The 21,480-nt window shown below is 41.3% G+C and overlaps 6 protein-coding genes across 6 annotated transcripts; 2 read left to right on the top strand and 4 right to left on the bottom strand.

Annotated features, from left to right (window-relative positions):
• Window positions 1–880: 880 nt before the first annotated feature.
• Window positions 881–3,918, bottom strand: MELLADRAFT_115700 (uncharacterized protein; the record flags this gene model as incomplete). The annotated part of the gene is made up of 6 exons (XM_007406831.1): window positions 881–1,247; window positions 1,359–1,727; window positions 1,807–2,292; window positions 2,381–2,704; window positions 2,793–3,608; window positions 3,872–3,918. The coding sequence occupies 6 exons, from the start codon at window positions 3,916–3,918 to the stop codon at window positions 1,109–1,111; spliced, it is 2,181 nt and encodes a 726-aa protein (XP_007406893.1).
• A 924-nt stretch (window positions 3,919–4,842) lies between these two features.
• MELLADRAFT_95354 (uncharacterized protein) lies at window positions 4,843–7,020 on the bottom strand (the record flags this gene model as incomplete). Its single annotated transcript, XM_007406830.1, has 3 exons — window positions 4,843–4,870; window positions 4,919–6,180; window positions 6,244–7,020. 3 exons carry the CDS (start codon window positions 7,018–7,020, stop codon window positions 4,843–4,845), a joined length of 2,067 nt encoding a protein of 688 aa, XP_007406892.1.
• Window positions 7,021–8,074: 1,054 nt separating this feature from the next.
• On the bottom strand, window positions 8,075–10,429 carry MELLADRAFT_34269 (uncharacterized protein; the record flags this gene model as incomplete). Its single annotated transcript, XM_007406829.1, has 10 exons — window positions 8,075–8,637; window positions 8,747–8,913; window positions 8,971–9,148; window positions 9,213–9,579; window positions 9,651–9,748; window positions 9,834–9,855; window positions 9,927–10,022; window positions 10,116–10,131; window positions 10,191–10,260; window positions 10,342–10,429. Coding segments are annotated over 10 exons (1,665 nt in total), but the record flags the coding sequence as incomplete, so codon positions are not given.
• Window positions 10,430–13,118: 2,689 nt separating this feature from the next.
• On the bottom strand, window positions 13,119–14,872 carry MELLADRAFT_47409 (uncharacterized protein; the record flags this gene model as incomplete). The annotated part of the gene is made up of 6 exons (XM_007406828.1): window positions 13,119–13,398; window positions 13,473–13,929; window positions 14,018–14,161; window positions 14,220–14,336; window positions 14,447–14,526; window positions 14,628–14,872. The coding sequence occupies 6 exons, from the start codon at window positions 14,811–14,813 to the stop codon at window positions 13,234–13,236; spliced, it is 1,149 nt and encodes a 382-aa protein (XP_007406890.1).
• Window positions 14,873–15,154: 282 nt separating this feature from the next.
• Window positions 15,155–16,334, top strand: MELLADRAFT_60970 (uncharacterized protein; the record flags this gene model as incomplete). The annotated part of the gene is made up of 3 exons (XM_007406868.1): window positions 15,155–15,342; window positions 15,462–15,828; window positions 15,918–16,334. The coding sequence occupies 3 exons, from the start codon at window positions 15,155–15,157 to the stop codon at window positions 16,332–16,334; spliced, it is 972 nt and encodes a 323-aa protein (XP_007406930.1).
• Window positions 16,335–18,290: 1,956 nt separating this feature from the next.
• Window positions 18,291–19,623, top strand: MELLADRAFT_124309 (uncharacterized protein; the record flags this gene model as incomplete). The annotated part of the gene is made up of 7 exons (XM_007406869.1): window positions 18,291–18,461; window positions 18,569–18,772; window positions 18,880–18,924; window positions 19,044–19,071; window positions 19,150–19,169; window positions 19,280–19,338; window positions 19,506–19,623. 7 exons carry the CDS (start codon window positions 18,291–18,293, stop codon window positions 19,621–19,623), a joined length of 645 nt encoding a protein of 214 aa, XP_007406931.1.
• Window positions 19,624–21,480: the final 1,857 nt, after the last annotated feature.

Here is a 21,480-nt window from a genome sequence, read left to right as displayed (position 1 = left end):
ACAATATCGGCATGTGCTATCTTTCGATGGGATCGTCATGAAGTTGCAGTCAGGGCAGCATGATCACAGGTGACGCCTGGTGACGATGCATTAGCAGGCAGTTTGACTCACTCTGATCACAATTATCAGGACCTTGGCGTTATTCGCATGTCACTTCAGCGGGACGGTTACGATGCCCTAATCAAATGTGAAAATTCTAATGTGAACTGGCTACAATGAATTTCTGCGCGGCCAACTGAACCCTCGAGTGCTCATGTTATTTTTCCAAAACAGTGCACGCGCACAAACAGACAAAATGTTCATGGTCAGGTGTTGCTGAATTCGAATGCCAGGACCAAAAGTTCATATGGGCGGTTTGCAGATATGTAACATTTCCTTGTGAAGACATCCAAGCCTTCACTGGCTATGGTCCGCATCAACTTACATGTCTCTCTCCTAGGTCTCAGCAAGCAGACCTTGGAAGAGAGCCTGGTCCATGATTTATGTCGCAGGTGTTCCGTAGTCTCGGTATGAAAAGTCAAGGACGATTCCGATACCGATGCCTTCCACAAAAGTCTTATCGTAAGGAATAACTTTACGCAAAGTAACCTGCTACGGGCTGGTGGATTGGAGCAAGATTGCTCTTTCCGGGCGCATCACCAGATCCCTCGCTTCCACAACACGTATTGGCTTGTATTTAAACAAAGGCTTTGTTTATTCAAGCTCAAGAGTGAAGATGAACATTGAACTTCAAATCATTCAACTTTGTATATATTCTCAATCAATCAGACAAAGCAACACAAAACAATGCAAATGAAAACTTCTAGAAATAAAATAAATGTAATGCATAAAGAAAAAAACCCTTTGCATGAAAAGAAGTTATTACTAATTAGCTGATGATGGGTATACAAATGCCAAATCCAATTTCAATCATATTACTAATACAAGTTAATCAATCTATATATAAAAATTTATATACTTCCACAAACCGAAAACCAAGACTCCATTCCAACTCCCCCCCACACACACAAACACAAACACACACCAGAAAAGGAACGAAAAAAGCAAACCTAAATTAAAAAACAAAGATGATCAAAGAGAGAAGAGAGAAACTTTTTTTTTGGGGGGGTTAAAGACCAAGATGTAATTTTTGTACAAAACTCATTAAATCATCTTTTCTAACTTCAATTACACTTTCTTCAAACCTATCATGTCTAGCTCTAGCACCAGAAATTTGAGCTGCTTCTTGAAATGCCATCCCGAATTTACTATATTTTGCCAATCACATCAATACCAAAAAAAAATTAGTAAACCTTTTTTTGATTTATAACAAATTGATCATCATGATTAAGAGAGAGAAAGAGAGAAAAAAAACTTACTTTCTTCTAACATCACCATATTGAGCTGCACCATTAACACCGACTACTAAATAACAATCTCTAATTTCGTCTAAACTTGCAATCACAAATGGAAAGCTTTTTGGTTTTTTCTTACTCGAGCTTTGATCTGTACTTTTTCCATTCGATCCACTAATCAAATCTCTTACTGCATCTACTAACCAAACACCTAATCTAGTCAGTGTGGCTGGATGACTAAAGACATGTAGATCAGGTCCATCTTTAATCACTCCTAGTCTAAAGGATCGTAGGGTTTTGATCGCTTGTTTGTCTAACATTGAGGTTCCTTGTCGTATGATGGATTTTTGAAGGGCCATACTGAGAGGTAAGGCTGATTTAAGGAATGTAGGGCTATATCATTTTCGAAAAATGATTAGCGTTAAGTTATTGAAAACTAAAAGTCGAGAGAGAAAAAAATCAATCAACTTACTCTGTTGATAGTGCATCAGATGCCATCCAAAAGTTCTCTACCCACCAGGCATCTTCCTTAGGTTTCTTCGCGGCATTTGTCTTCGCAGCATTTTCACTTGCCTCCAATGAATCAGGCCGAGTGTTTTCTTTATCTGAAATTTTCACCGCTTCATTTGACACCTCTGTCCATCGTTTAACTCCTTTACCAGCATCCCAAAAAGTACCACCCTGACCTCCATCATCTACACTACTCATTCCATTTCCACCATGAAGTGCATGGAAATCAAGCTTCACTCCGGTAGCCACTTCGAGGACCGCATTGATCGATTCAACACAATCGCTAGCCGAAAGCACTGACTGGTACCCATAGGCTCGCACAAATGATGCAAAGGAGAGATCGAATAAACCATACTCGGGTGCGATAGATTCCACCTTTGATCGCAATGTACGTTTGAGATCCATATCCATATGTGCATAGCTCTGTTGACATTGAGATAAAGAGTAACTGAGACGCAGAAAAAGGATCAGCTTCAAAACATTTGAAGATTCGGTATGAGGAAGTAGGAGGTCAAATCACTTAGAAATAAGCTTACCCCATCTTAGCAAACATCCCTTGCAAGTTTTTTCTTCCTCTTTCGCGCCACAATTTAAGTTTACCAGCAACATAACCACTATGAAACATCGAATCATACAGATTCCAATGTCTAAAGAGCATAAACCGAAGTTCCTCAGAGTTTCTAATATTTCGATCATCAGGACCTGAAAGTTTGACTTGACATGCTTGAGGATCGGCAGGTTCTTCAGAAATGATATTGATCCTGTCGACTTCGCGTTGAAAGAGTGTGGCTTGAGCATCGTAACTTTCTCGATCAATTAAAGAAGATGTGAATTGATAGGTAAGACCGATAATCCCTAGCCTGTGAGAGCGAGAGCGGTTGATCGTAAATATATCAATATTAGAGGATAGCTTTACAAGAAAAACGAAACTGGAAGACTAATACATACCAAAGCAAGTCATTATCTTCACAACCCCTCAAAGTGGCTAAAAGATAAAGTTGACAAGCAACTGATTGTCCAAAATGGACACCACTTTCATAATATTTTCGAATCCGAGCTCGATACTTATGACGTTGTCGTTTAGTTAAAACTTGATCTTCTTCTGACTTTTTCTTCCTCTTCCGTCCGCCCGGTCTGACTTCACCATCTGACCCTACATCCTCTTCGTCCAGATCTTCTTCTTCATCACTATCATCTCTTCGTCTACACCCGATTCCCAGCTCATCTTCACTCTCATCACTCGATCCTTCACTATCTGTATCAGGAACATAACGTATAGCCTCATAAGCGTCTCTTTCGTTTTGAATTTCGTCTTCCGCCACATCATCATCCCACACGATAATTTCAGCTGGAGGACTTGGATCATCATCTTCAGGATTAAAACCAGATTCAAATAAGTTTTCCAAAGAATAAGGTCGATGACTATCAATCACATGTAATCTAACCCCACGAGGTAAATCAAATAATTCCCACAAGTTCACTTGTCCACCTAAATTAAACAAAACCACTTCACGATATCCACTATTACCTTCTCTAATCTGTTCTGTGATCTTTGAAAGTTCTTTCCAACCAGGAACAGGAATCACTCTAAACTTGATGGAATCTTGTTTCAGTAAATATTGTAAAATTTTACAGCCACATAGAGCGTCCACGTCCATTGAAACGATTAAGAGAACTGGACAAGTTGACATTCCTTTGGCTTGGGCCACTCTTGCTGCTGTGATGATAGTTTCGTAAGTATGTCCATATCGATTGGGTTTGATACTGTGAGGTGAATCCGAAAGGAAGAAATGTCTTTCTGTTATCAATCATAATCATTGACGCAAATAAATTGGAAGCAACGCTCAAGGACGCTTACTACATCTGCCAAATTGGGGTATGAAGTCAGAGTATCTAGATGATGAATGAGTGAGCTTGATATCGAAATTGAAAGATTGTTGAGAAATGAGGTTCAATGAGAATTCGGCCATAACACAGGATAAATAAAGCGTCGCGTGCCGCGTGCGGCCTCACTCGGACGTCCTCACGCGTCGGTCACACATTCATCGGCCCCGATACTCGTAATATCAAACATATCAAAAGCTGGGAAGATTTGTATGAGTGGCTGCTACTGGCTCCACCTTTGGGTAGAATGCCTTCTTCAAGTTCTAGGTTTGGTTGCAAATGGTGGCCATTATCGTAGTCTGCACGGTATACAAGTTCTTTGCCTTATGCTGTTTCTACTTGATGGCTATAAAGATTACATTTTAAAGCTATACAGTCTGGAATCCTTCCTTGACTCGAATTCCTTCTTTGATCTCTCCTGGGTGGATATAAAAATTATGATGGATAAATCCATATGTCTGTTTGTTACTCTTTGAAGATTTCTTCTTGTTTGATGTTTATTATACAAATTAACTCAATTCATGGTATTTATCATTCATATTTTCTGTTTTCTTCCATCTAGATCAGTTGTTTTACTCACACATCTACTGAACTCCTTGAAAAACTATATTCCAGGTGAAAAAACTTATTGAAAAGAGTTTAGATGCTTTCTGTTTAAAAATGTGATCACAGTCAAAAAGAACAATCATGATCCAATGATTTCATGTATACTATTTTTAAAAATCATCAATTAATTCATAAAGAAAACAACAACAAAAAAGAAGAAGAAGAAGAAGAATTTGCTATTGAGTATACAAATGATCATTAAAACTAACAGATTTTGGTTTCTAGAAATACATCAGAATAAAAAAAAAACAAGCAAGACGATGATTAGATGATAAAACAAATAAACAAATTGCAATGATGATGATTTGAAATGCGGATTGATTTGAAGTACTGATTACAAACTTAACAAGAATGACAAAAGAAAAGAAAACATTTTATTCAAACCGACTGTACCAACCAACATAAAAGATCCACCTTCTTCAACTTCATAAAACATGCATTATGGTGACTTTAAAATTAATTGATCTGATGAGAAGATTTGACTTAAGATTATAAAGATTTATGATATTTATAAATCTTCCAATTCATCTTCACCACTTCCAAGTCCAAGTCCAAAAACCGGAAAAATCCAAACCAAGACCAACCCAAAGACCCAAACCAAACCCTCCTGAAACCTTGAAGCCAGAACGACTTTACCATTCTTTTCATGCTCATGAAGCCTAACGTTTGATCTTGAGTTCGAACGTTGATTTTGGATTTCTTCAGAATTAAGAAAAGTAGAATGTAATCCATAAGGAACTCTCGAAGGTAATCTAACTCTACAAACCAAAACTTCTTCCCATGATCTACCTTCTCCAATCAATTCGGCATCTAAAACCCATAGTTCTGAATACGCTTTCAAAGAGGCTTGTCCGTTTTCTTCTAATTGGTTTTCATCAAACACATAACAAACTAACCATCCTTGATCTTCTCTTGTAGCTTCTTTTCTTGGGATAAAACTCGGTTCTTGTAAGTAAAATCCTTTGGGTAATTCTAGTAACCGGATTGATGAGTCTGGTTCACTTTTAAGTAGGTCTGGCATCGTTCTTGAGTCTACTTCAAAAATTCCGTCTTGATCTTTGGGTCCGGTTTTGCCTGATTTGACTGATTTTATACCACGTTTGATTAATTCACGTACATTCATCTTCACTAGAACATTAGGACGTGCACCACCACGAAGACCTGCATCAAAACTACCCGATGCCATTGAGCAGCCATAAACCCATTGAACTTCACTCATCAACTTATTCGGAGGAAGTACTGGGAATTCGAAGGGGATAGCTGAAAGTGCAAAGAGGTGAGAAGGTTGAGTGATAGAATCTGGACCAGACCAAAGCGGATCATCTTCACTCAAGCTGAATCGATAATAAGTAAGTCTAACGATATCTTGATCTGTCTGTTCGGCCAAAGGAGGTTCTAGATCACCAGCCGTGTAAACCAGTTTAGCAGTTCGAAATCGACAGGCTAGCATATTGACTGCAACATAATTTTCATGTTCAGATTCTTTAGATCGAAGTCCTAAATCACGTAAAGTTGAAGATCTAGTCGAATCCCAAGTATTAGCAGTATGAAGAATCAAACAGGGTGAAGCGGTAAACCATCGAGTAGCAGTCGGATCATAACGAGGTAAAACACCAAATCGACTAGAAAGTGTTCGATCAAAGTGAACAATCGGTGGGGCACCTGGTTTGAGTAAATTGATGGGATCCATCGTAAGAGGTAAATCAAGAATCACGGTATGACCATGAGATGCACCGAAATCATGCATCATCTTGGGTTGAATGACGTCATGGATAGGTTTTTTGAAAGAGACATGATGACCGGTATGAGAGACTACAGAATGAGTAACAAAAGGTCGAGCAAAGATCTGAGGAAAACAAAACAAATCTTATAAGTATCGCGATGAACAAAAGAGTAAGAGTTTACGAACATTACAACCAATGAAGACTAGCTCGCCATTGATCGGGTCGACCTTTGGATGACCACTTGTCCATTCTTCTAGCATACCACCGATAGGATGACCTGCTGCTGTAGATTCAGCACCTACGACCAAAGGCGCTTGACCTAAACCGTTTTTACCAGTCGCTTCATCCGGAAAGACATGATAATCGATGGTATCTAGTTGAGGAGCATGAATAGCCACAGTTGGACCCGATTCGCATGTAGCTAATAACCGTCGATCGTGAAAGACAAGAGCAGTATTGGCCACTGTGAGTCGAGAAACATTCGATAGCCAATTGATAAAGACAGCTCGAAGAATAGTAGCTAGAAGAGAAGCAGGAGAGCTGATGGGTGAGATGAGTGAAGCAATTGAAGGTAAGATTGAATTTCCACGACGTTTACTGGCTCGATAAATATCAGTATCCACGAATCGATTCACATAGAGTGGTGCAGAGGATGAAGAGAAATAAACACCATGAATCATTCCATCACCATCAAACCAATGATAAGGTTGATCAGGAGTAGGTAAATGAAGTGGATTAGCACCATTCCTCAAGTATTGACCACCTACTAGTTCATCAGGTAAACCACCTGAGAATTGACAAAGTGTTAAAGAATGTTCAATATGGACTGGAGCAAAGTTTCCACTTAAGAATGGATGAATCGAAGAGGGTTTGATCTTGTCTTGAGATGAATGTTTGACATTAGGATGATCTGAAAGTAAACTCAGTTTAGAATGAAGTTGATTGATGAAGGGTGTGATCATTTTGTTTTGTTCTGATGGAACTAGGTAGAAGAATGCAAGTCAAGATTCAGATGAAAGGGTAAACAGTAACACAGTCAAATAAGTTATACAAACTGAATGTTGATGATGGATGGATGGATGATGCAGGATATCGAAATGAAGGATTGATGGATTGAGATTATCAAATTACTGGTTCTCTCATCCCTTTCTTGAAAGTATGTAATAAATGTGCCTTGCTATATTATCAGTACTAGTTTATAATCTACTTTGTCTATTCTCAAGATCCTGATCACTTCTTGTTGGTCAGTCAGTCACAATCAAAATACATTCCAGAGGTGACATCGAGAAATGTATGAACCCCATAAGCTTATTGTGGTTTGTGATAGAGTTCTCAATTTCTGAGTTGATGCTCCCAAAAGAACATCCTGATTAGAGGAAGATTAAGATGGCCATGAGGCTTCTTGGACATGAATGTCATCACACTTATACTTGTAATTTCAAGTCATGGATCTCACTGAAATTCCCATCCAATCAAGTTTTCCATCAAGACCTCTATTGAATTCAAAGTCTGATGCATAGCGTCAATGAAGAGCAATGAGGATCAACTTCGAGGTATCCTCGGATCAGGATGGCAATGGCCTCGGACGCGGCTCTCGAGTAATTGATCCGAGGCTTTCTTTGGCCTTTTGACCCCAAAGGTTGGCTCGGATCAATTACTCGGACACCCAGTCCAAGCCTCAAGGGAATGCATATCCTGTTGGTGGAATTTGCCCAACATCTCTCTGAAGACTCAATTACAGGTCCTTAAAGGTCATACTTTTAATTTTTACCACATGGATGAGATGATTCTGCAAAGATTGAATTCGTGTATGAAGTTAGATCAAGTCTAGTATTTACAGTCTTGGGAAATATGCAGGCCACAAAAAACAAAAAGAGAATGCTTCATCAGCAAAAAAACACGATAACATGTTCATTGGTAAGATGATCATGATGAGCTAAGTAGAGCATTTTAACAGATGTTTATGGAAATCTATCAAATGGTAAAGAATATCAAAAAAAGGAAAGAATTTTAAAATCACTTCTCTGAAATTCCCATTGGATCAAGTTCATGATCAAGACCTTCATTGATTTCAATCTTAGAAAGAAGTTCATCAAGTTTTAATTCTAATTTTAAAGTCTCTAAACAATCTTGAAACAATTTAAAAGCTTCATCAATGTGAAACTTTTCTGACATTCTACCGATAGCCAAACGAAAACAAAATTTGTCATCTAAGATGGTTGAAGTAAGACTGATCTTGTTGGTAGCTTGTACCAATAAACCAAGTCTTTGATTAAGAGCATCAATGATTTGATTAGCTTGAGAAGTCTTTTGATTTGAATGATTAGATTGATTGGTTTCTAGGTATCCTTGAGGTGGTTTCATTCTAAAGATTGCAAGCGCTAATGAATTCTCTTGAACAGTTTCAAACCAATCATCTTGTTTTATTAACTTTCCAAAATAGTTTGTTAAATCTATAGTACGTCTTAATTCATTTTGAAATCCTTCTACACCAAAGGATCTTAAAACGAAGTAAAGTTTTAAAGATCTAAATCGACGTCCTAAAGGAATTCCCCAATTTCGGAAATCCAGATTGACATCTGTGGGTGCAATTGTTTCAAAGAGATTTAAGGTGTTGTCAATATATTGTTCAAGAACAAAAGTAATAATGGTTCATCCAAAGAAGTAAAGAAAAATCATAAAACTCACTTGAATCTCCTTCCTTTGATTTCAAATAATGAGGAGTGAGTTCAAGAGCCTCGGTTAAGGAGCTTCTATCTCTGATAAAGAAAGTACTACAATCAAAAGAAACTAAACCAGATTTATGAAAGTTTGTACAAAAACTATTCACAACACCTGGAGGTGTTTTGAGTATGCTTTGAACTTCTTCAGACCAGATGTTGTCTGATTGGTTTTCGGAAACTGAGTCAAACTGATGGTCTTGATTGATCGTATCGAGGTATAGGTTTGATCTATATTCAGGTAAGCTTAGATATACTCCTGCCCAAGCTGCGTCCACATGAATCCATAAAGTTGGATAATCTTTTGCAACTTCTACTATTTCATCAAGTGTGTCCATCGCGCCTGCGTTTGTGGTACCTAGAGTTGCAACTATTGACGTGTTTTGGAAAGATGGCGTCAGATTTTTATGCAATGAGTATTCACGGATATTTACCTAGCATGCATGGAATTAATCCATTGGCAACGTCATCCTCCAGAGCTTGACGTAAGGTATCCCCTCTCAAACTCCATCCATCCTGACTCTTGACTGGCAAAGGTCTCCATCGAAGACCAAGTACGAGAGCTGACTTTTCTCCCATACTATGAGTCTCACTGGTTCCATACATCACCAATTTTCCGGTAAACTCAGAGCGTTCCCTGGCTGTTAGATGCACTCTTCCAGCTACAGGTGGAACTTCGATGTCGCTCAAGTCTGAGAGACGTAATTCTTTCATTTTTGGAAACATCCTGGAAGACTCGTATCTCAAGGTCCTTTCTCTGGCTGCTATGGCTACAGTCAAGCAAGCTTCTGAAGCGGTACCCTAGAGAATGAGTCATGAAGTCTCTTTAGAATTTGTCGCGTTTTATTGCAATCTGTGCTAAATTTACTTACCACTATTGTCCCCCCTCCTTTTTTGGAAGCTGACTTGTAGATTTCACCAAGCCCCAAGAGCTCGGCAACCCAATCCATCATTACCACCTCGAGGTCGGCTGTGCATGTAGCCAAAACAAGCGCGTAAATGATCGATGCGTCAAGTACAACCGTCACACATCATGGATGGGTTCTTAAACTTACTTGTGACTGGAGAGCAAGACCACTTTGACGATATGGATAGTCAATTTCACTCTCTCGATCAACGTATTCCCGATGATAAGATGAGATACTGACGTTGAATCCAGGGTTATTCACGGCTGCAGAGTACATGTCTGCAATGATAGATTCGAAAGTGGAGTTTGCTGGATATAGCGCAAAAAATGATGGATGCTATAAAGAACGATAAGTGATGTTCAAAATATGAGCAATAGCTTCCTACTAGGTTGAAGTATTTCTGGTCACATGATTGGGAAACACTTATACCTGCCAATGTGTAATCCTAAGGAAAGATCATATGTGAGCAAGATATGAGAATTTGGCGAGACGTTCACAACATACCCAGGTAGGATTATTTTTTCAAAGTCGTCGGATATCTCATCGAATGGCACACCTTTCAAAGGAGGTTTTCCTGATTTTCAAAAGAAACAAATCCACATGGTTCAATATGATGATTGTTCAGCAGACGTCAACATAAAAAATCAATTCATACCTGAAACTAAAGCTTTCACATCTCCTGGTTCGGATAAAGAAGCCACCGGTAGATTTCCTAATCTCTCATAATATTGTGCAATCCTATTTCGAAAGATACCCCATACATAAAGGTGACAAGGATGTTAAAAAGATGGATTTATGATCGTATAAGATTTTGGTAATATACTTCTCAACGGCCTCGTGGCCTGCTTTACGAAATCTAAGTAAAAAATGAAAAAAAGTAACCATCACAACCGCGTAACAAGATCAGGAGTTAGTACCAGACTCTAGAAAGAATTAAACCAGGCGCCAGATAGATTTATCAATTACCCTGAAACATCCATGATATGAGGTTTATTTAGAGGCGAAGAAAGATGAGAATATACTATTTTAGAATGAAGAGATGAATAGATTATACCTACAAGGTCTTTCCCAACAACCGGCAAGGGTTATATAGATTTTTTTTTGACCCGATAATGAGCGAATACCTATCGATCGGATTCATGGGGGTTCCAGAAAGATGAACCATGTCATCGGTCTATTCCGATGGCACCGACCTATCTTTCCTGGTGGAAAAATTGAAACAGGTATGATTTCTAAACTTGATGCAAAGTTTCAGCAATTAGACATGGAAGGGAATAAATTGTTGAGAAAGTAAATTACCTCGACCATGGGGATCATAATTCGGCACCAACAAAAGTCAAAATGATACAGATGAAGAACATTGAACACCACGAGAGGAGGCCGATGGAGTTTTTTTTACACTTCTCACATCTCAAATGTGAAATCCTTTGACTTAGATCACAAGTATCTTCCCGCTGAGGGGAACTTGACTCCCCGATCGAGATGTCGTCGAGTTGCGTAAGTTTGTGGTATAGATCGAACATTGTGTACGATTATTTCTTTGTTTCTTCACGATCTTGCAAATCATGACACGCGAAGGTCTGGACTCCAGTGAAGTCGCCAATGGAGTGACCATATGCATCCTAGGTACATAAGTTTCAAGACAAACACATCTCCGTGAAGAGCCTTGATTCCCCGAAAGACACTGCATATCGTCGAGTTATGCGAGTTTGTCGCTTTGATCGAAAACGGTGTAGGATTTCTCCATCTTTTCAACAGGAGAAATCGCATAGATCATAACACGCGAAGCTCCGGAGAATGACATTGTCAATGGATTGGTAATACGCACGATAAAGCCGAAGAATAACGAGCTGGTCGGAGTCTGGGTCTGAAGCCATATTTTCATAGCATTCAGCTGCAATTCTAGGTGCACCACATATGCAGGAGTGATGGCCTCATTTGAAGAGTCAGTTGAGGCGGCAAAAGATTGATCAACCTTGGGTGGTCATATTTGAGCTGCTCTTCTTGCGAGCGCGCGTGCCCCGCCCTCGAAGAGTAACCAAGCCTCACACCACCAGCTGAACATGATAATCATGAAGGATGGATGCAAATGAGCTAGAGATGAAACAAAGAGACAAGAAAAAATGAATGTACGGATTGGGACAGGCAAATAGGTTTTCTCAACTCATTCTTATCTCTATACGTCATAAATATGTAGGGCAATTAGTGAAAGTGGTTATGGACGGATTGGGAGAAAGCAAGTTTTTCGTATCTTATTTTACTTCTTTGTTGTAAGCTGTGATTTCTCAAAGGGAAGAGATAAGCAGCCTGGTTATGTTTTTCTTTTGCAATTTTGTTCTGAAAACACTGTCACCCTTCCCAACAGACAGTGACCATTCTCTAAAATTTCCTCGACTTTCATAACAAATTTATCAGTTGTTTGGAAAAGTTAGCCAGTAGCCCCTCATCTATATCTCACCTTCTCCTGTCTGCCTTACACTCATTTTTCTGATGCCGATGAGTTTGGCCAGGGTGTTGCATAACAATGACAAGACGGAAATCAAAAGAAATGAAGATGAAACGTGAAGCATCTTCAATGGTTCATACCAAGCGTTTGATTGGAATTCCGGTCAGTATTACACTAGGTTTGAACTTTATTGTCATGTCGGACTCTCGTTGTGAATGTTAATGCGGATCTGAGGATCATAGGATAAAAAGGACATTTACCTCTGGCTACCTCTGGTGTACGAGATGAAATGCTGAGCAAGTCTTGAGTGTTTGAGAATACTTATCATTTCAATCTGCACAGCAAGTGACAACATGATACGTACAAAAAAATCCCCTTGTCTCTTGGCAAGAGTCTTACCGAGAAACAAATATATCAAATGGAGCGCTCGCTGTGGATGTACATCATACAAGATTCAGCAAGAGGAGAGAAAAGGTTCGATAAGATGAATAGGAGTTATCTCTTTCCGGCTCAAAAGCGTATCTAAGGTTGCAACAAAGAGATCTTACTTGAAAGGGATATATGTTGACATCATTGCATCTTATACATATCTTTGAAAGCGATGAAGCTCGTGGTCTGGATCTGTCTTTGCGCTCTATAAAAATGGGGACGGTTCACTCTACTGTATCACCACAAGCCAGCTGTCGCATGGCTGGTCTCGCCTTTTGGAATGTAGCTGACTTGATACAACGATGATGAGACTGATGACATTCGATGATAAGATCAAAGTTTTGCAGAGGACACGTGTTCTGGATTTCAACACGTGTTCAATGCGCAACAATAGTTGTCTATTCATTTGGGATCTTCGAAGGCAAAAATTGTCAATACCATTTCGAATCTTGTCACAGTCCCTATAGCTCATGTTGCTTGGAGGTTGAATCTTCTGATTGGGTGAATTCATACGCCTCGTAGGGAGCCTTGCACAGTTAAGAGAAATCACTCGGATTGTCAGAGCCCCAAGTCATACACTTGCTACCAGCTGGCTGCTATTTCCTTTAATATTGGTGTGGAAGGGACTAGTACTTCCGGTACAAGATAGCACTAGAATCGTTTCCACTCAAATCATGACGACTGCATTGCTTTCCAGATTTTCAGACATAGAGATAGTACTTGCAGCTCTTCTTCAGCTCCGTCATTTAGTCGCTTATCCGTTTCACCAAGAGCGATGGAAATCATAGTCTTACATCGGGGTGGGATGAGTGTATCCAGCAGTATTAAATCATGCAACTAAGATCGACAGAGGTGAATATATGAGCTCCATCCAGCATGCAAATACACGAGAAATCAAACAGCATGCTTACTTGGCTTATTAGCTGTACTGAGCTATATCCTTGACGCATGAGCAGCTCCACTGCTTCAGCAATTTTTTCAAATGGCGTCTGTCGTGTCTTGCCCCGAGTATTTCCATCAGCCATTGTCACATCACCATCAGCCTCAACGTCTATTCCCATTGTCTTCATGAGCTTGCGGATCTCAGTATCCGGAATGACGCCTCCTATCTCTTCCACATCTTCCTGAGTAATCTCACCCGCTTCATCATCTGCAGAGCTTCCATTCCTTAATTTGGATGCCGACTGAAGGAAGGTAATTGATCGTCGCAAATCACCATCAGAGACTTTGATGAGTGATGCCAATACGGGCTCCGCGACTTTCACATTTTCCAACCTGCAGATCTCGTTTAACCTCGATAGGGTATCTGTAGAAGATAAAGGGGTGAATCGAAACTTGCTACATCTCGATACAATTGGCTCAATGATTCTAGGAAGAAAAGAGACATGAGAACGTAAGTTGTTTAGACTACACAGGGCCATGTTAAAGGACTATGGATGTTCCAGAGACAACTTACCGTGTTACATAGTTACAAATGAGACAGAACCGAGTGATCTTCGAGTAATTCTCCATGATACGTCGGAGAGCTGACTGTGCATCCTGAGTCATTGAGTCTGCCTCGTCAAGAATGATGATTTTGAAAGGCGGACATGGATAAGCGCTGAAGAACCATGATGTTAGTAACTTGTACCGGCTCAAGCATGGTGAAATCTACTTACTTTGTGGCCGGGCTGATTGAAACCTTAGCAAAACTCTTAATCTTATCTCTTACGACTGAAATTCCCCGCTCGTCAGAAGCATTTAATTCCAGGACACGCGATTTCATCAATTCAGGTCTGAAGAGTGACTCGACGTGCGAGTTAGAATTTCGAATGATCAATCTTCAAGCAGAACATCGCGTAGAAATGGTGTCTATCAATCTTTTCAAACAAGGAAATAACAATACCCGAAAAGTTCGCGCGCGAGTGCCAATATGGTGGAAGTCTTACCGGTCCCAGGTGGACCGTAAAATAGCATGTGTGGTAACTACATCAAAAGCAGCAGAAAAGGCCAAGATGATCAGGATGGTTTTGATTGACGCGATGAGGTGAAAACCGAAAAAAAATAAGGGAGATAGACGAACTAACATCAGCTCGATGCAAGGTTTTGGCCAACACACGCGTCGTCGCATCTTGACCCTCTACGCTTTCGATGTTCTTAGGTCGATATTTTTCGACCCATGGTAAGGCGGATGGTAAGACAGTAGGATTAGAGGGTGCCTCCGCCATTTTCCGAGAGCTTGCGCCCGCTTTCATTGCCTCGAACGCGTTCATCTTGGTACAGAAAACTCGATGTTGATGTTGATTTGTGTTGAGCGTTCGAAGGAGGAATCTTGGAATCCTTGTTGACCTTTCTTTACTTCTGAGTTCATATGTCTAGCAGGCCATTCATAAGCTGTCACTGCTGTGACATGGCCTCGGTATCCAAAGGGCCAGAGTGACATATATGTATTCAGGTGACACACGGATAAATCTGTGACACCCTCCCCGATGACATCCATTCCCGTTGTCGATCGCCATATGGAGCGCTCAAGGAGGGAATTGCATTTTAACGACCATCGACAACATACACAGTCACTTGATATAACTCCGCCTGCAAGAGTACCATATCCAGAATGCTTTCACATCGATTGAAAAACTCAGCTTGCACTTCCCAACTCCTCAAAACTATCAATCTCCCTTCGGCCTCTTCTCAATTCCCAAAGCGGTCCTTTGTTTCCCAAACGCTATTATCCAGAACAGACTTCGAGCGAAAGACGGTGAATGAGCTCCGTGAGGAATTGAAGAAGCGGGGGATTACTACGTCAGTCATCTTTTCCCTTTATTGTGGAGATGGTTCATTGTATAAGAGTACGATTGTTCTTACGTTGTGAATTTGACGCTTTTTCATTTGTCCTGATCATCTTCACATACGCCATGCAGCGGACCAAAGAACAGGACGAAGTCGGCTTTGATTTCCAAAATCTTGGAAGATGAGCAGCAGCGAACCAGTGCCACCCCAATAACCTCTCAAGCTCGTTCGATTTCTACCAAGAAGGACCAGAAACCGGGACCCATGGCAATCAAGATTAGTTCTCCCGCACCGATGGTGGCTCGGGTCACAGACGAGGTGGAGAAAGACGTTCCAGTATTGACAAAAATAAATAAGGCGGAAGAGATCGCCGAAACGTCTTCCGCACTTGGATCACCTGTTTCCAACAAACTGAGTAAAGGACATCACGCTGAAACCTGGCCTGCGTCTGTCAACTTGCCTATCACTCCTTTGCAAGAAATTGAAAGCACAGCCGTTGTAAGCTTTGCCCCCCCAAATGTGCTTCCACTGCAACTATGTCTTTGACCCATGTTGATTGGTTTGATCCCTTTGTGACAATCAATCAGCCCTTCATTCCCGACAATTATGACTCTCACCTTCAATCCCACGCGCCCGAGATCAAGCAGGTGCAAGGTACCTCAGGCGCTCTTGAGTTCTCGACCGCATCTCACCCCAGCACCTTACCAGAAGGAGGTCCGACAATTGGCACCGGAACAAAAGATGAACCACTGTCATCATCGAATGCGGAGAACAGCACTTCCTTTCTTCCAGCCCTTTCTGGTGCCATGTCGCAATTTCAAGAGTTATGGCCTTCGTCTTCAATAGCAGGCAAAGCTTCCAGCCAACCGGATACGAAATTTGAATCCGAGGACCGGCCATTGAATGGTGAAGAACGCCAGGGACTGTATAAATTGCTTGGTTTATTGTCATTCGGATGGCTCATGGGTGGTGTTTTCGCACCCTCGTCACCCTCTCAGCACTGAGACTGATGGCTTTTAGAGTTCAGACCACCAAGTTTCTCCACCAAGTTCTGGAAATACACAGTTGTGCTCATAGATCATGTAATGTTTCCAGTCACATCCCTTCCATGATCACGATCAGCTTGTTTTGATTCGTGCGAGGTTCTTTCATGTTTCGTTTTGTCCTTCCATCACACTTCTCCCTGTTGAATGCACATCTTCAATCAAAGTACATACATATTGTTTATATTTGTTAACATTGACTGTGTATGTAAGGTAATTTGCGTTGTTCCTTCTGGTGCCGTGCCCGGCGCTATTCAGTCTTATTGATCCACCTCTAGTAACAGAATCACCGTGAGCCAAGGGTGATCCCACCGATGGTACAAAGCCGGCCTATAGGATCTAAGATCTGAGGGGAGCTTGGCTTGACGTTCGGATTGAAAGCGTCAGCGGGTTCCGTCCAAGTACGTCATTTGCCTGTACACGCTCTACGCCTCAGATTGTCTGCTTTACTCCAGGAAGGGCTCCTTGATGGGGAGAAAATCTCAAGTTGCGGCTTTTCATTCTTTTCATGACTCGCATTCTACAGATACAAATATGATGGCAAAGTACTAGATGGTGCACGAGGAAGGAAGAACCCGTAGAACCATTTGCATATACATATCATAAAGTGTGAAAGGTTAGCTTCAGGTGTCAGTGTAACTGGTGAGAACAATGTGATACGGTACACAATCAGCATAAAGAAATGAGTTAGAGGAAAGCCTCTCTCTCTCAAGGATGCCCAGAAGCATTGCACACACCTTCGCGATCAATCTTCCCCACACTGCCAATATGGACACCGCGAATCTGAAGAGTAAGGTATTCTTGAATAGTTTGAACGCAATGTCGACATGAAATCCATATAGGCTCTCCAGCTCTCCCCAGGCAGCGCGATCATATGCCATTGGATCAAACTCTCGCACGATGACTCCGGGGGAATCGCCATTCGAGCACAGATGGCTTAAGCAAGTGATTGAGCTGAAGAATACCTTGTGATTTCAGGTTTCATCACCCGATTGCTCTCTACCTGGGTCCAGAAGACTCGACAATTATTTGATTCAGTGCGGTCTCATTGGAGCCTGGCGGCTATCAAACACCACATCATGCTCTAGTACCGCCGTATTGGTTGGACAAGCGGCGGGTCCATCATGTACAAACGAGTCTGTAGGGCTCTTATTGTAGAAGCAAGCTTCATTTTCATGAAAGAGTTGCTTGAGAGAACCCTCTGCGTGATACCACGACTCCTTCCTTCGTACCATATTCTTCAGGTGTCGAAGCAGGAAATTCTAAAATGGCCGGCGCACGGAAACGAGCCACGAGTTGGTCTCGAGGGCCTCTGTTGTCTCCACCTCGGCTCATTCAATGAGAGTGTTACCAATTTTTCTTTCATTGCTTGGGTATCGGGGAGAGTGCTCAACAAGAAACGTTCTGCTTCAGCAGTCGTTGGCAAACTTCATCTGATATTGAGGAATCGACTATTCAAGAAGTCGAGAGTCAACGACCGGTGGATGCCAGATGGCAGTATCTATGAGTGTGTAGGGAAGAACCGTTGAACGTGAAGGCAGTTGTGTCGACTCGGTTTCAAACCACCTCCTAGGCTCCTCGTGTCACCGATGCACGCCAACATGCGATTCACGATGAACGCGTGGTGGCTTGAAGACTTTCGGAACCCTCGCTCGGTGAATTACACTGAAGGCTCAAGTCTCAGCTTCCACCTATATAGGCCCAGGTAGCGAGATTTTTCAATTCAATCAACGCCCATAACTTTCCAAAACCGTTTCATTTGCACGTTCACAATACTAGAATTTTTCATTTTCATTCGATCAACTCCACTAGTAATCCTAAACCTTTCATCTGTACATTTACAATACCATAATTTCCTATCACCTTTATCTGGAAAGCGGATCACTGAGGTCTCTGATTACAATTAACATCATCAAAATGCCCCATCTATGCGCCGGACGTATTTTTGTCGTGGCGACTTTTATAATTTCACAAGCATGGTCTTTGGGGCTTGCCAGCAAAGTCGCAGATGCTTCGGGTCACCATGAGCTTACCAGGAGAAAAAAGGACAATCCTGTATCTGGTTCTCAAGCTTACGAACAGTTACAGGTGAGTTGGATATCACAATTTGCGCAAATCACTTTGAATTAGTCCAACAATCGGAAGCAGCAGACATGGCCTGATCTTTGAAACTCCGAATTTCTTGTGGATTTCAGATATCTGACGGAGTGGCAGGAGATTCACTGAAGAAATCCGTTCAGGTCTTTCTTGAACCCTTTTTCCTCAAATTTGATGCAGACTTTGAGATCATACCCCTAGACAAACTGAAGGCTGTCTCTAAGGATGATTTAGGAAAGTTGAAGACCTTGGCGAGAGCTGCAAGTGATAACGAGAAACCAGGATTTGTAAAGACAATCGCTGTGGGTATCATTTTGATCTATTCAAGATATGCAATCGTTTTGCTTGCATCTTTGATGTCTGATATTCTACCAATGTCGACTTTATAAATTGTATGTGGCGTGTACAGAGCACGAAGGATAAAAAGCTTAAAGATGCGCTTAACGTCGGAATGGTAAATCAACACTTAAATTTCTGAAGCGGGCCCAGATTGCAGCATGGGAGACCCACACGCTTCAAAAATATTTCTATGTGATCGTTCAGCTGACATTTCTATCTTCCTGTGATTGGTAGATTGCTAACAAAGTCTTTAAATTAGTGGGTAGGTGAAGACGTTGACTATTATAAGAATTGTATTCTGTAAACACTAGCTGACATCACGATTCTATTCCACCATAAGGTCAACAGGCGTACTTGGCTGTGAGTCTCATCAAGTCCTTGAATTATTTTCATATGAAATTCAAAGCATGATGTGTGCGGTATCAACAAACCAACGAGGAACTTACTTTTCCCACTACTCCGGTCCACAGATTGAATTTGCTCAAGGAAACCCAGCTAGACGAAAAAATCTTGATGATGAGAAGAAAAAGTAAGTGGTCGTCCCGCCAATGAAAATACGCAACGATCTCTCTTTCCTATGTCATGATATCTGGCGTTTAGTCATTCATTACAATCATGCGTAATCGATCTCACACCGAAGCCATTACTGACATCATTTCTGTCATCCTTCGCGCTTTTCCATAAAAACTTAAAAAGATTGAAGAAGAACATTGAATTTGACAAGAAAAACAAAGGGAAACAAATGATCTCATACCTCCATCCGAATTGCTTTCCTTTCAAATCCGCAAGCGAATGTCAAGGAAAGAAAAATTGATGTGAATCAAAAATGTAAAGAACGTGGCACTGGTGGCCAAAGGGACGACGTCATCAGTGAGTTCCATCGGAGCACTGGACGCAAGGGACCCGTGAGTTGAGAAACCGGGGCCGACCAAGGAATCGGCCCTCCTCTCCCAAACAGGGAAGCACACAGACTAGAGTACTACCTTTGCTAAAAAGCTTGCCCGGTTCGACCGCGAACAAGAGACAAGAGAGCTCGAATTTGGCCGCAGCCTGCTGCGAGGCCGCTGCGCAGCTCGACAAGAACCCAAGTTTGGCCGATCACCGATTCTGAAAGAGATCGACTTCACCTGTGGATCTCTGACATTGAGATATGTTGAAATCAATCATAAAGCGCAAATATCTCCCTCATCATGATGGAATCATGCTCACAGGTCTATGCGATTTCTATCGCGCTGCGAATGTTATCGAGATTTGTTTTAATTCCATTTTAAGAAAGCGATTCTTGTCGAACGGCTTAACAATGCGTGACTAGCCAACGTGGGTGCTTCTGCCATCTTGGGTTCAAGGCCGAGCAGCGTTTTTTTGCTAAAATTCCGAAATGAAATCAAGGCTTACATCTTGGACATTTGTCAATCCAATCATCATCCTATGGTGAGCTCTTAACTGAGCAAGAAGAACAAAAGTTTTTTAAAAAAACATGTCGTCCTTTTTGGACTTGTACTTGTTTGTCTCATAGAGCCGAAACAAAAAAGCACAAAAGTTTATCAAGGCTTGAACACACTACTAATGAGGGGTCAAGAGTGTGAAGACAACCATCTAGGCAGACCATTATACCAGGGAGACTATGAAACATCACAGCACTTTTGGTCCTCGATATCATCAAATGAGAGCTGAATTTGACTGTATGGTTGATCTGGACATACCAAGCTCCAGATATGCTGTGAATATAGTCACAATGTGTCTCAAAATGGTTCAAAGTCGGAGATCCATGGGTGAAGTCGATCTCTTTCAGGATTTGTGATCGGCCAAATTTGGGATCTTGACGAGCTGCGCAGCGGCCTCGCAGCAGGCTGCGGCCAAATTTGACCTCTCATGTCTCTTCTTCGCGATCAAACCGGGCAAGCTTTTTAGCAAAGGTAGTAAAACACCTCACAACTCACTGATCACCACTAAGTCAGAAAATACTTTCCGAGACTCTTCTGAAAAGCTTATATATCAATAAAACTCAATTCGAAAAACTCAATTCGAAAAATTAATTCAAAATCAATTCAAAACGAAATGGAACAACCGCAAGAAATAAGCTTAACTCAACAAACCAAAGATTTCAACAGAATAACGAGATCAAGAGTCGGGAAAACTGACAACGATGAAAACCAAGTGAGTCACGAGATAGGAGGCAGTAAAACACGAGGAAGAGGAAGAGGAAGAGGCGGTAGAGGAAGAGGAAAAGGGAGAACATTAAAGAAGGAAGAACATATAGAAGAAGGAAGGATAAGACACCCAAAAGAAGAATCCACAACAGACGAGGAAAGTGGAAGCGAGAATGGTGAAGGAGAAGATGAGAAGATAGATGGGAACAAGTCACTGTCAGAAACATCAGAAAAGGGTGAAGAAGAAGAGATAGATAATCGAAGTGAAAGTGGAATAGGACTCCGTAAGTCAGGAAAACTATCATCAGTCTCTAGTAATAAATCCTTCAACTCTGCACTAGCTTTCCACCCATCCCTCCAGACAGCCATCTCCACAACCCAGCAGGTTATCCCTATCACAATTTTGATTCTAAAGACACATTCCGAAAAACATATGACTAACAGTGTGGAAAGAAGTGTGGCCAGAAACAAAACGTGCAGCCCACAGAATATGAAATGACCTGATATAAAGTGTGGCCGAG

Source organism: Melampsora larici-populina (assembly GCF_000204055.1).
Source record: "Melampsora larici-populina 98AG31 unplaced genomic scaffold MELLAscaffold_7, whole genome shotgun sequence".
NCBI lineage: Eukaryota > Fungi > Basidiomycota > Pucciniomycetes > Pucciniales > Melampsoraceae > Melampsora > Melampsora laricis-populina.
This window is presented reverse-complemented; position numbering and strand designations above follow the sequence as displayed.